This window comes from Antennarius striatus, chromosome 7, assembly GCF_040054535.1.
Source record: "Antennarius striatus isolate MH-2024 chromosome 7, ASM4005453v1, whole genome shotgun sequence".
Lineage (NCBI taxonomy): Eukaryota > Metazoa > Chordata > Actinopteri > Lophiiformes > Antennariidae > Antennarius > Antennarius striatus.
Window position 1 is genome coordinate 23,398,431 of NC_090782.1, and position 11,657 is coordinate 23,410,087.

The 11,657-nt window shown below is 45.6% G+C and overlaps 1 protein-coding gene across 3 annotated transcripts; it reads left to right on the forward strand.

Moving 5' to 3' along the window:
* Positions 1-651: 651 nt before the first annotated feature.
* Positions 652-10,329, forward strand: zmat3 (zinc finger, matrin-type 3). 3 transcript variants are annotated; one of them, XM_068319542.1, is made up of 6 exons: positions 652-1,045; positions 4,680-5,392; positions 5,465-5,605; positions 6,736-6,902; positions 6,988-7,091; positions 8,280-10,329. In XM_068319542.1, exons 1-6 carry the CDS (start codon positions 1,024-1,026, stop codon positions 8,486-8,488), a joined length of 1,356 nt encoding a protein of 451 aa, XP_068175643.1. In that variant the 5' UTR covers positions 652-1,023; the 3' UTR covers positions 8,489-10,329. The 3 variants fall into 3 exon arrangements, with proteins under 3 accessions (XP_068175643.1, XP_068175642.1, XP_068175644.1); XM_068319541.1 differs by having other exon boundaries at positions 660-792; XM_068319543.1 differs by lacking the exon at positions 652-1,045 and adding an exon at positions 3,626-3,824.
* The last annotated feature ends 1,328 nt before the right edge of the window (positions 10,330-11,657 follow it).

An 11,657-nucleotide genomic window follows, 5' to 3' on the forward strand; every position in this document is an offset into this window, starting at 1 on the left:
ATTCCACCTGGAAACACCATAAAATACATAAAGTTGAGTAAAAATATGTGTTGAAATTAAATTATTAACTCAAATAATGATAAACTGATTAGTTTTTTATTACTATTCCCTGTTGTGCATGTAGTTCTCCATTCACTTCCCCGTTTCCACCGGCTGGGCTAAAACTGTTACTGGAGCTCCTGATCCTCTTTGTTTAAATGTTATCGTCTTATTTTTATCTCAACACCAACGCGGCTGTTTTCCCATCAGATTTGAGCGCCGTCCTAAATAGCCCATGTGGCTGATCTGAGCTTATCACAGAGGTGTAACATATTTATTCCAAGTGTCATGATTGCCATCCATGCAAATCAGCAGCGGTGGCATCGGAAATGGACCGTACCAAGATCGGGAGGGGTGTTCGGGGAGCACCTCCGCATCGATTATCTATTTAAATAAACCATTTTGGGACATCAAACATTTTTATTGCATCTAACACAGTTTAAATATTCTAAATACAGATTTATTGTGTGATAACACGCGTGGTCGCGGTGTATTTTTCGCTCCATCATGCGTCTCCCCCCCCCCACCCCTCCGCCGGTTACAGCCGCGGTTCCTCAGCCTGTGGTAGGGGCTGTCAGCGCCTGACCGCCCGGTTTCTGGAGAGAAGTTGGCTGGAGGATGTGACTGCGATGATGGCGCTGCAGCTGAGGAACGGGGATGCAGCCTACTACCAGAGTGCACGATTCTGCAGGAATTACACTCCACCGCATGTCAGATACGTTGACAGCAGCCATTACCTCGCCCGGTTACCAGGTAAGGGTATGGGGTTTGCTACCCGGGACCTCCCCTCTGACTGTCAGCAGCCTTATGCGCCAATGTGCAGTGATGGAGAAAATCGAACCAGGAGACGTTTGCAGATGCAACGTGGATGTTCATCATCAACATCATCATCATCATCATCATCATCATCATCATCATCATCATCATCATCATCATCATCATCATCATCATCATCATCATCATGTCATGTAGAAGGGCGCACAGATGCTAAACAGGCAGTGTACTGGTCAGTTTGTGGATGCTGCAATGGGGAATTTTATTGTCGAGATGCTCTGGTGTTGTAGCAGAGATGTGTGTGTGTGTGTGTGATGTTTCAGGTAGACTCCAGGTTGGAGCAGATGTGTGACTGATATGTGGAGAGACTCCTTGCAATGTTCACTTTCCATCTCATTCAGTGAAGTGGTTGCTGATCTGCACAGTTGGTGCTTTGAGGGATTCTCTTTGCACCAAAGCTGTAGCTGCCCCCCCCAAAAAAACAACCAACATTCAGGGTCGTACAGCTCCATAAATAACCCAGATTTAAAGCCTGAGACTCCACTGGGTGATATTTCATGTCATTAACCTCCATCGTGCTTTAACATGAAGCTTATGGTTATTGATCATCAGAGGCATCTGATGGAATAAGTGCAGGAGGAATGTTCTCGTTGTTGTTTCATACGTGATGCAACGCGACATGTCAAGAAATAAAGGACCATAACTCAAAAGCTGCTTGATATTTTTTCAGGAAACTTTGCAGGTTTCTCCATCGTAACTTGAATCGGTGTTGGTTTAATTTCCAGAGCGGATGTTAAACGTTCAATCATTTCCTTTGCAGTTTCCTGTGTCGACAGAGTATTGAAGTGTTGAAGAGTTGGATTTGTCTCACGAGGTGAAAATCTGGAGAGGTGCTTTTAAATATTCATAGAATTTAAAGCATTTTTAAAACATTTCTTGACGAGTATTTCATGCAGGTTTTTGCGGCCTGATTCTAACCTTGAGTGGTGCTAAAGTCTGATTGTGGTGCGTTAATGATGTCCTTCAGCGCTGATGGATACGCTAACAGAGTACTCCAGAATGAAAGTCTGAGCGTCTAAAATGCAAATTCATGCATTCTAGTGCTTCCCCCCCCCTGGATCAGTTGTAGCACAAGCATCTGTTTGTGTAAAGGAAAAATAAAATTCAGATAATAATAAATGAAAAATGTCCTAAATAGTAACGTCGACCTGTCCCCTCCATTCTACCTTAAATCTGCAGCGCTGACAAAAGGGGGGCGCCTCGTGGGTCTGGATCTCAGAGGAGGAGGACTAAACTGCTCTAATCTAGCTCAGGTTATAACTATAAAAAGCCAATGGGCAAAAATGAAACACAGGTTTGGCTTCATCACACATCTGCTTTAGTAAAGAAAACTGTTCTCTTTATTATGTAAATCGGTATAATTGCAAGGTTAGAATTAATAATAAATCTGTTTGCCCTGTTATTATGTCCTTGTGAGAGAGTCCTATTTTATAATAATTATCATAAGGTTGTTTTCAGTGTCGACAAAGGTCTGTTTGTAATTGCAGACTTAGAACTGAGTAATAAATGCTTTCGTAGTTTCTATCTACTGTATGATAAAGACACATTTTACTCTCCCAGATAAAAACAGATACCAGATTTTCACTCAGTAAACTGGGAGCACTTCAATATTTCCTTTACCTGCCAGGAAAAGACAAAGGGAGGGAATTAAACCCGATCTCTCTCAGAGATAATCAATAATTGCTTACGGTAGCATATTTGGATCATAAAAAAGGATTCACACCGAATTGGTTCAGATGCGCTGAAACAGAAGATTATGTTGTTAAAAGAGATTAGATCAATAAAGTATCTATCGACCTATCTATTGATCATACCAACAAAGGAAAATGCTGGTGTAGTCTCATTTACGCCTCTGTGTGCTATCTGCAAATGAAATGACCATTTTTCCTGCACCCAGAGGCCCCCCCCCCACTCATTTAGCATCACCTGGAGGACTCGACAAAGACTACAGCAGTCAGAATGAATGAGAGAGCTGCCCTGCTCTTCTTCATTCTGAGCTCTGTGGGATTTAATGTTTTCTCTGTCTGAAGGAAACCATCTCTCTTTTTTAAAATACGTCTGTTGTGTTTGCGGTGCTGTTTGCGTTTTTAGGCTGATTAATTGTTAATGTCAGCAAAATGAGGGTCAGTTCTGCTGCTGGGGGGGTGGGGGGGGCTGGGGGGGGTTTGTGGGCTGCATTCTGTCCCAATCGGGGCTGAAGGCTTCTTCTTAGGAGGCGGCTGCTGATGAGATTGTTGGATCTGGTCCTGAACATCTTCCCTGTTCATTTTCTAGAAGTGCTCTTCCTTTTTGCAGGTGTGTGTGTGTGTGTGTGTGTGTGTGTGTGTGTGTGTGTGTGTGTGTGTGTGTGTGTGTGTGTGTGTGTGTGTGTGTGTGTGTGTGTGTGTGTGTGTGTGTGTGTGTGTTTTACCCCTGGGTGACATTAAAGCCAGGCGCATTCCAGACAAAAGGACAATGGCTTGTGTCGCCTCTCTGGGTTCTAATCCAGACCCGTTTTCTCTCTCTTGGCACCGAGGCTGTAAAGGTGGACATAAATTTATCATTACTGTTATGAACTAGTAATGACCGCTAATAACCCCCCCCCACCCTGTGGTTTAGTGCAAAGAAATCACCTCTGCCGCTCCAGATGCTCTGAAAAGCACCGAGCGTGAACGCTTTCTCGTCCTGGCGACTCATCCAGTTTCTACAGTGTCATCTTGCATTGGGGGGTTGGTGGTGGTGGTGGTGGTGGTGGGGGGGGGGTAGTAAGGTCACGGAGCGATAAGGACAAGCTCCAGCATTCCTTCCTCCTGAAATCAGCCAGACCAGGTGACGGACGGACAGCTAGAGACAGACACACTGACGGCGAGCGGTGGTTGGAAACACCAACACTCCCCCAGGCGTTATTTTAGCTCCATGAATCACCGCCAACCGGCCGGCCAATCGGATTCCAGATAAAAGCTTCTAGCACAGTGAGTTTTGACACAGCTGTTGGCCTTTTACTGACGTGAGGCTATTAACACACACACACACACACACACACACACGCTGCATTAGCCTACTGGAGCAGTCACACTTCAGGCGGAGAGCTCTTCTGATCGGGGAGGATTTCATGTTTGTGTTTGTGCACACGCATGAGGATGACGATGCATCGCCGCGTCTGCGCAGCTGCAGACGCTGCAGACGCTGCAGACGCAGGCCTGAACACACTCGTGTCCACTGGAGTGTGAGGCTCCTCTGTCTCAGAACCTGTTTCCATCTCTTGACATCTGTCTCTCCTCGGGGCGCCAAGAAATGAACGCCTCCCCCTCTTCGCGTCTCACCGACGTGTTTTCAGAAGTTGTTGGAAAATTTACACTCAAGGATCTCAACCAGTGAAAATAACATGTTAACCTTCACCAAAAAGGAATATTATTGCTTTATCTGTTAGAAATTTATAGACATGAACTTGTTTTGTTTTGTTTTGTTTTTTCTCATTTATTTTGAGCTTAAATTCTGGATTTTTTCAATTTAAGTTTTGATTTAAGTTTACTTCAGTGGGAAATTAAAATATATTCTAGTTGATGCAGAAAATAAAAGGTTACGCATGAGAAAAGACAAAATTATTCACATATTAAAAGAGCATTAAGGCAGATTGAATGTTGTCATGGAAACCAGCACTCGGGTCTGCGACTTATCAAGACCCAAGCTTTTAGGTGTCTGCAGGGACCTGGTGACCGGTCCAGGGTGTAGCCAGCCTCCTGTCCGATCGATGACATCACCGATGACATCACAGATGACATCACAGATGAAGGCTGTCTAACCACTCCTCCCTCTCCTGCCCACAGGTCCAGAGGCCATGCTGAAGCCCCCCCTCAGCCTCTTCAGCCATCCCCAGCAGCCCTTCCAACACATGGACTCTCTGCACCAGCTGGGGCCCCCGCCGATGACCCCCCCCTTAGCCCCCGCTCAGGCAGTCGGACCCCCAACCATGGTTCCCACCCAGACCCTTGGGCCCCCTCCCATGACTGCATCTCACACGTTAAGGCCTCCCCCCATCACCCCTCCACACAGCTTGGGCCCCCCTCCGATGGCCCCCACTCAGCCGCTGAGGCTCCCGCCGATGGCGCATGCCTTGGGGCCCCCACCTGTGGATCACACACAAGCACCTGTGCCTCCAACTATGGACCTCACGCAACCTCTGGGGCCACCACCCCTGAACCCCGCCCTCGCGCTGGTGCCCCCACCCGTGGCGGCACGTGGAGCCGGCCAGTTCCCCCTCCCTCCCAGCCCCATGTCCTCCCCCCCGCCTCCGGGCCCGGACGCCTCCCAGATGCCCCCACCTAGGCCTCCGGGTCCGACGCTGGTTCCTGGGCCGGTGTCTTGCCTCATCCCCGGTCCGGTCGGGGGCCAGCCTGACCCCCCCCAGGATGAGGGCTCCCCGCTGGGGGGGGAGGAGCAGGAGGATGCCCTGGGCCTGGGGGAGCTGTGCAAACCGCTGTACTGTAAGCTCTGCAACGTGACCCTCAACTCGGCGCAGCAGGCGCAGGCGCACTACCAGGTGGGGAACACACACCACACATTTAAACAGGCACATGTGGGGACACCTAAACACACGTCTGCGTCTCCTCAGGGGAAGAACCACAGCAAGAAGCTACGAAACTTCTACGCCGGCAGTCAGCAGCCGCCGGCCATCAGGATCCCAGAAGCCCTCGAGGCTTCGGGCCAGACGGCCCTCGGCTCCGGGTCCTCGGACTGCGACGCAGGCAGGCAGGTCAGACGCCTCAGGAACTCACCGTCACAGACGAAACGCTCCGCTTCTGTTAAGAGGAGTGGGCGAGTGTATCGCCGTAGGAACAGCTGATCTGCTGATGTAGGTCATTTCCCTCGGAGGTGCGGAGGCGGAGGCGAAACCGCAGAGTCACAACGCTTCATGTGAACACAGGAAACTCTCAGAAGCTTTTTTTTTGGGGGGGGGGGGGTTGATTTTTCATATTCTGACGGACTTTGGAAGGAAATTTGATGGGAATATTTTTTTTACTGACATAAAAATCTCAATTTCTAAGAAATATTTCACCTTTCAACTTTTGACGAATGCAGTCTTATTAAATCAATGAACAATAGGTAGTTAATTTTCAAAGATGCATCCTCTCGGATTTAAATCGATAAATCTTTATAGACACATTTAACAGCACAGGAAACAAATGTAGCATCTAGCTGGAGAATATAGCGATGAATAAAGCAGCTAACTAGCTTTAGCTTTCACTCCAAAAGTGGGCGGAGACCAAAATCAGAAAGATATATATCAACAAAAAAAAAGTTCTTCAGGTCTATGGTTTCATCATGTTAGTGAAGAATGACTATTCAACTAATTAAAAACACTAAAATCCTACAGTTTAAACCCCCCCAACACAACGCTTGTGGGGATGCTTGCCTCGGTCACATGACAAGCTTCTTTGTATCAACCTAATAAAGTTGATACAAATTGGATTCATGTTTATTATAATTTTTTTAAAAATCTCAGTATCATGTTTTTGTTGTATTTATCCTCCACACCTTAAAGGACAATTTGTGAAAATTTATCTGACGTTAAACCGATCTGTGGTGCAAAAAAAACACGGGTGGAGAACGATTGAGTTAGACGAGAGGAATTCTAAATCTAATGAAATGTTCTTTGTCATGTGACACCCACTCAGTCTCCAGACATAACTGATCGCCCACCCACCATCATGAACATCCACTGGTGTTTCCATCGGTGTGCGTCTCCTGGGTGACTTTCTTCTCTAACTCCCACCAGACATTAAAAAGAGAAGAACTCTCCTTTGTCACCTTTTCCTCCCTTCCTCCTTCTATGGCGAACATAAAACCTGTTTGTTTGTTTGTTTTTTTGTCCCGTGTCTTCAGGCGTTGTACAAAGGCGCCACCCGGGTCATCCTGGCCACGGAGAACGACTACTGTAAGCTCTGCGACGCCTCCTTCAGCTCGCCGGCGGTAGCGCAGGCCCACTATCAGGGCAAGAACCACGCCAAGAAGCTGCGTCTGGCCGAGGCCCAGCAGATCTCCAGCAGCATGTAGGACCCAAACGGCCTGTCCTGATTGGTTATGGCGTTTTCCTGAAGGTGATGCCTTTAAGATGGGAACCTTTCATTATTTTAGGGACGGCAGCAGCGAGGCGGCGCCAAGAAGGAGCAGAAAAGACGGCAGCGAGTACCGACTTGTGAAGAACCGGCGCAGCCCGCAGCTGGCTGCCAACGTGCCAGGTAGGGCAGTAAAAAGTAGTTCCTACGCCTACCTGAGGGCAACACGGAGAATTTAACAAATAATGTGAATATTTAATCCTTCAAGGCCCAAACCATGAAGTCATTGCAGGAAAAAATCTAATTTTTGAAAAGTACTAATGGAACCTTCTTACAAATTTGTCGAAAAAAAAATACAATAATTTATGAGATTTAATTGGTATAATTATGGCTAAATCCATATTTTTTTTGCATGTAAAATGCACAGGTTTAAAATACATCATTTTTTTCTAGAAAAAAATGTCAAATTTAGGATCTAGAAGTCTCAAAATCCTGAAAGGCCGACTGAATCAAATCAGATGTGTCTGGTTTTAAAGGGTTAACTTGATTGTCTTTTTTTCTTTTTCTGTTTTGAAATCTGCTCTGATTTTATACTGAAAATGCATTAAATGGACAACAAACGCAGCATCAGGACCGGTCCGCTCGACTTCCTGCTGACATCAAACGTCCTTGTCTCACCTTTCAGCAGCAGAAACGCAGCATAAAGAATAAATCTGAGAGAGGAACCAGAACACACACACACACACACTCACACACACACACACACACACTACATATTCACTCTCTCTCTCTACATACTGCTGATTCAATCAGTTTTCATGATGGACAAAACCAAAAATAGCTGCTCTCTCTCTACTGCGGTTGCCTCATTCGTGTCTTTATATCTCTCTCTTTCAAACACACACACACACACACACAAACACACAGACACACACCTTGCAGTAGAAACTGTGTTGTTTCTAAATCATCCATCTAATACCGGGTGAATTATGCGACGCTACGCTTCACAGCAATCGTGTTTTGCCTAATGCTAACAGAGAACGCTCATAATGACAACATTAGCATCAGATCTGGATAGATTTAAGGACATACCACAAGATAAATGTGGGTCCGGGTGTAAATCTGCATCCAAGATTTAAATTTTCTGCAAATCCATCATAGATGCATAAATCTAGAGGTTAGTGCCCGTAAAATAATTAAAAAACTGCAAATGATGTGACTGTTGTTTTAGCCCTTCCTGTGCAAAATCAGTTGTTTTTGCTTCTGCTTCATGCATTTGTTAAACTGAGAAAATATCCACATCTCAGTGACAAAAAAAAGCTTTTTTGCTCTATTTGGTGTATTCATCCCCCACCCTCCCACCCCCACTAGGCCCGTACTACAACCCCAGGCCGAGGCAGCGCATCCCGCGGGACCTGGCCATGTGTGTGACCCCCAGCGGGCAGTTCTACTGCTCCATGTGCAACTGTGGGGCGGAGCAGGAGACGGACTTCAGGCAGCATCTGGAGAGCAAGCAGCACAAAGCCAAAGTGTCCGAGCTCCGATACCGGCACGAGATGGAGAACCTGGGCTACAGCTAGGAGACGGGGCTGGGGGCGGGGCCGAGGGGGGCGGAGACACGGAGCGAGAACGCTGATTGGCTGGAGCAGATCTGGGTGTTGTTTTTTTAAATTCAGTCTGTGCAGTGAAGCATGGTGCAGCACGCGTTTAGAGAACAGGAAGAGACGTAGAATTCCACTTCCTGTGTATTCCATCATGGGATAGGTGCGAAGGGAAATTAAATGCATGTAAATTTAAGGTGTGTTCAGGCGGCGTGGGAAAATCCGAGGGTTCAGTCTCATCCTCGAGCACTTTTTAAATTCTCGTGTGTGAATCGACCCTACAGGTATTTTTTTACTCAAAGGCCACTAAAGGAGCGACTCCTTTTTAAACTAATACAGGCGATAGCATTTAACACGCTACCGCTAATTGAAAAACAAAGCACAACAAACCAACATCATGTGAATCCGTTAGCTTTAGCCGACGTCCGTCGACGTGTGTGAGGATGAAGGCTAGCTAGCCTAGCTCGTGCCTTTCAGTGAGCGCTAGGCTAAAGAGTTAGCTTCGGTTGGGACAGTATTGCTTGGATAATTTTCTATCTTCTCTCTTCTTGTATTAAAAGCCACATAATTATTGTGTTAATATTCCCAAATTGCATCGATATAAATATAGTCTGACTTAACATGAATGCTATTCTTTGGTTAGTGTTAGCCTAGCGTATGTTGTAAATATTATTATCAGGAATCGTGTGTGATGACTGAATGTCAACCCGACTTAAACAGGCCTGATCACCTCTGGATGGTTATTAGTTCCAGTCCCTTAGCGTTCATCCTGCGTCATCACCGCCCAACAGCATCATTTTATAAAGCAGCAACATGGATTTAGTCTAGGATTGGCTGATAAACTGGCGTTGAACCAATGAGCGCTCAGCTGCTATTGGATTGGACGTTTTAGAAATGACTAAAAATGTGCGTACTGTGCCTTTAAGGGAACAGTCAAATGGAAATTTTGCTGATTTTTTAGATGTTAACATATTAATTCTGCAGGAATTTAGATCCTTTTAATTCCATGCACACGCAAACATGCATCCAGGAGGACAAACGCACACACACACACACACACACACATACACACACACACACACACACACACACACACACACACACACACACACACACACACCAGAAAGTGCTGCGAGGACGCGGCGCTGTATCGTTTTGCATGCATTTAAACATGTGATGGAGGGGCGGTTGGGGTGTTTAATCGGCCCGGTACTCCGTGTGGTTTTAATCAAACAGGAACAAAGAAGGAGCTGATGAAAGCAGAGCTGTAATCAAAGCTGTGGGTTGAGACGCCGCTAGTCAAGGAGTTCTTCACAGCAGACAGGGTTGCAGTCTGATAATAGCACTCCTCCTCCTCTTCCTAGAAATAACACGCTTTGTATTACATGAAACCTTTTATTATGTTGACAGGCTCCTGGGTTCATAATGAGAGTCGCACTCCGATGCCTGCAGCCGACGCAGCGAAACAATAACCTGCAAGGGAATGGAGGAAATTAGGTGTCCAAAGCGCATCGAGCATCCTTTGATAAGGCCGGACTGCAGTTGGTGATATGTTCTCGACCCGTCATCAGGGCGTCAGTGTGGACAACCAAAGATTGTCACATGGTTTCTGCATGCAGATTAGAGTTTCTTCTGTCATGCACTGAAGATTCTTATTCTTATTAGAAAAAGCCGATGTGAAACACTGATCGATGATGCTCAGAGTTTGCATTTTCCTGATTTAATTTAATCAGATTAAGGAGGAGAATAGATAATAGAAAAGTAATGATAGAATAGACTGGATTAGCATGCAGCTCAAGGATCAGAGGTTGGTTTTTACTAATGAAGCCACCGTCTGCTGATTGAGCGATACTCATCATTTGCTGTGCATATTGTTTAAGGTGTGAGCAACCTTAAAAATTATATTTAATGAACAATATATTTAATGAATATATTTTATAAGAGGTCAGATGTGAAAGTGCACAAAACTTGGGAGACGTAGAGATCATACGTTGGTTTTAGGAAACGCTGTAAAGATCACTGGTCGTCTGATTTATGATTAGTGGCACCAAAGGAAGCCTTGATATCACAGTTCCTTTCAAAAAATATCAGTAAAATTATGTTTTCATTCAATTTGAGAAGGATACATCAACCTGAATTTGAAATCAAATTCAAAAATCCCATGGAAACCAGTGTGAATCCAGATCACCGGTATCGTTCTCTCCTTCTCCTGCAGTGTTTTTGGGTGGATTTTTGTTGCCGGTGCACACGATTCCGAAGAATCCTCATTGGTTTGCACATAAATATGTTGGGGTCAGTGCTCATCTGTTAAAAGCTACTGTTGTTCATTCTAATAAATGCATTAATAGTTCAGACAGTGCTGCTGTTTGAGCACCAAATCGCTGCGTTTGCTGTGAACGAAGAGAGGTTTTATTAATACGGCATCTGGTTCATTTCATGCATGAGTTGAGTCACGCGAGTGGACGGCGATGACGCGTCTCAATACTCCGTGATGACTCACTAAAAGGCATCGGAAAGAATCCTGATTTTGCACTGAATATAAAATGACGCGTGTTTATAAAGAGAGTTATGCTGTTCAGCGCGAGCGAAGACATTATCCGTCATTATTTGCCTCTCAATAATTTGTATTCCTGATGTTTACAAGGTTGAATTTGTTCTGGGTGTGTGTCATGTATTTGTACTTCTGTGTGTTTATCCATGTGTTGAACTGTCGGCCCAATCAGAACGGGGTAGGTGGGCGTCGCCTTGAGGCCAAGAAAAAGTAAGAGAATTTATTCATCAGATAAAACGACAAACCACTGCTTTTGATTTTTATGCTGAACTTTGGATTTTTCTATTGTTATTATTAGTATTTAAAATTTGGCATGATTTTTTTTTTTTTTTGCATAATTTGGAATTTCATTTCCCGCCACTTTATGCTAAGCTAACATAAGCTAACTGGCTCAGAGGGAACGGCCTCATGTCACATGAGCTGCATAGAACCGATGGCCTTCCGCTAAAGCCCACCTACCCCCTCCATCTGACAGATTTCAGGACCCTCCTCCTTCATCACCCGACGGGGGCCGCCAACTTCGGGCCCCCAGCAGGACGAACTGTCTGCAGAAACCTCAGCACACAATCAGTGCCTCTGAACTACGTTGCCAATACA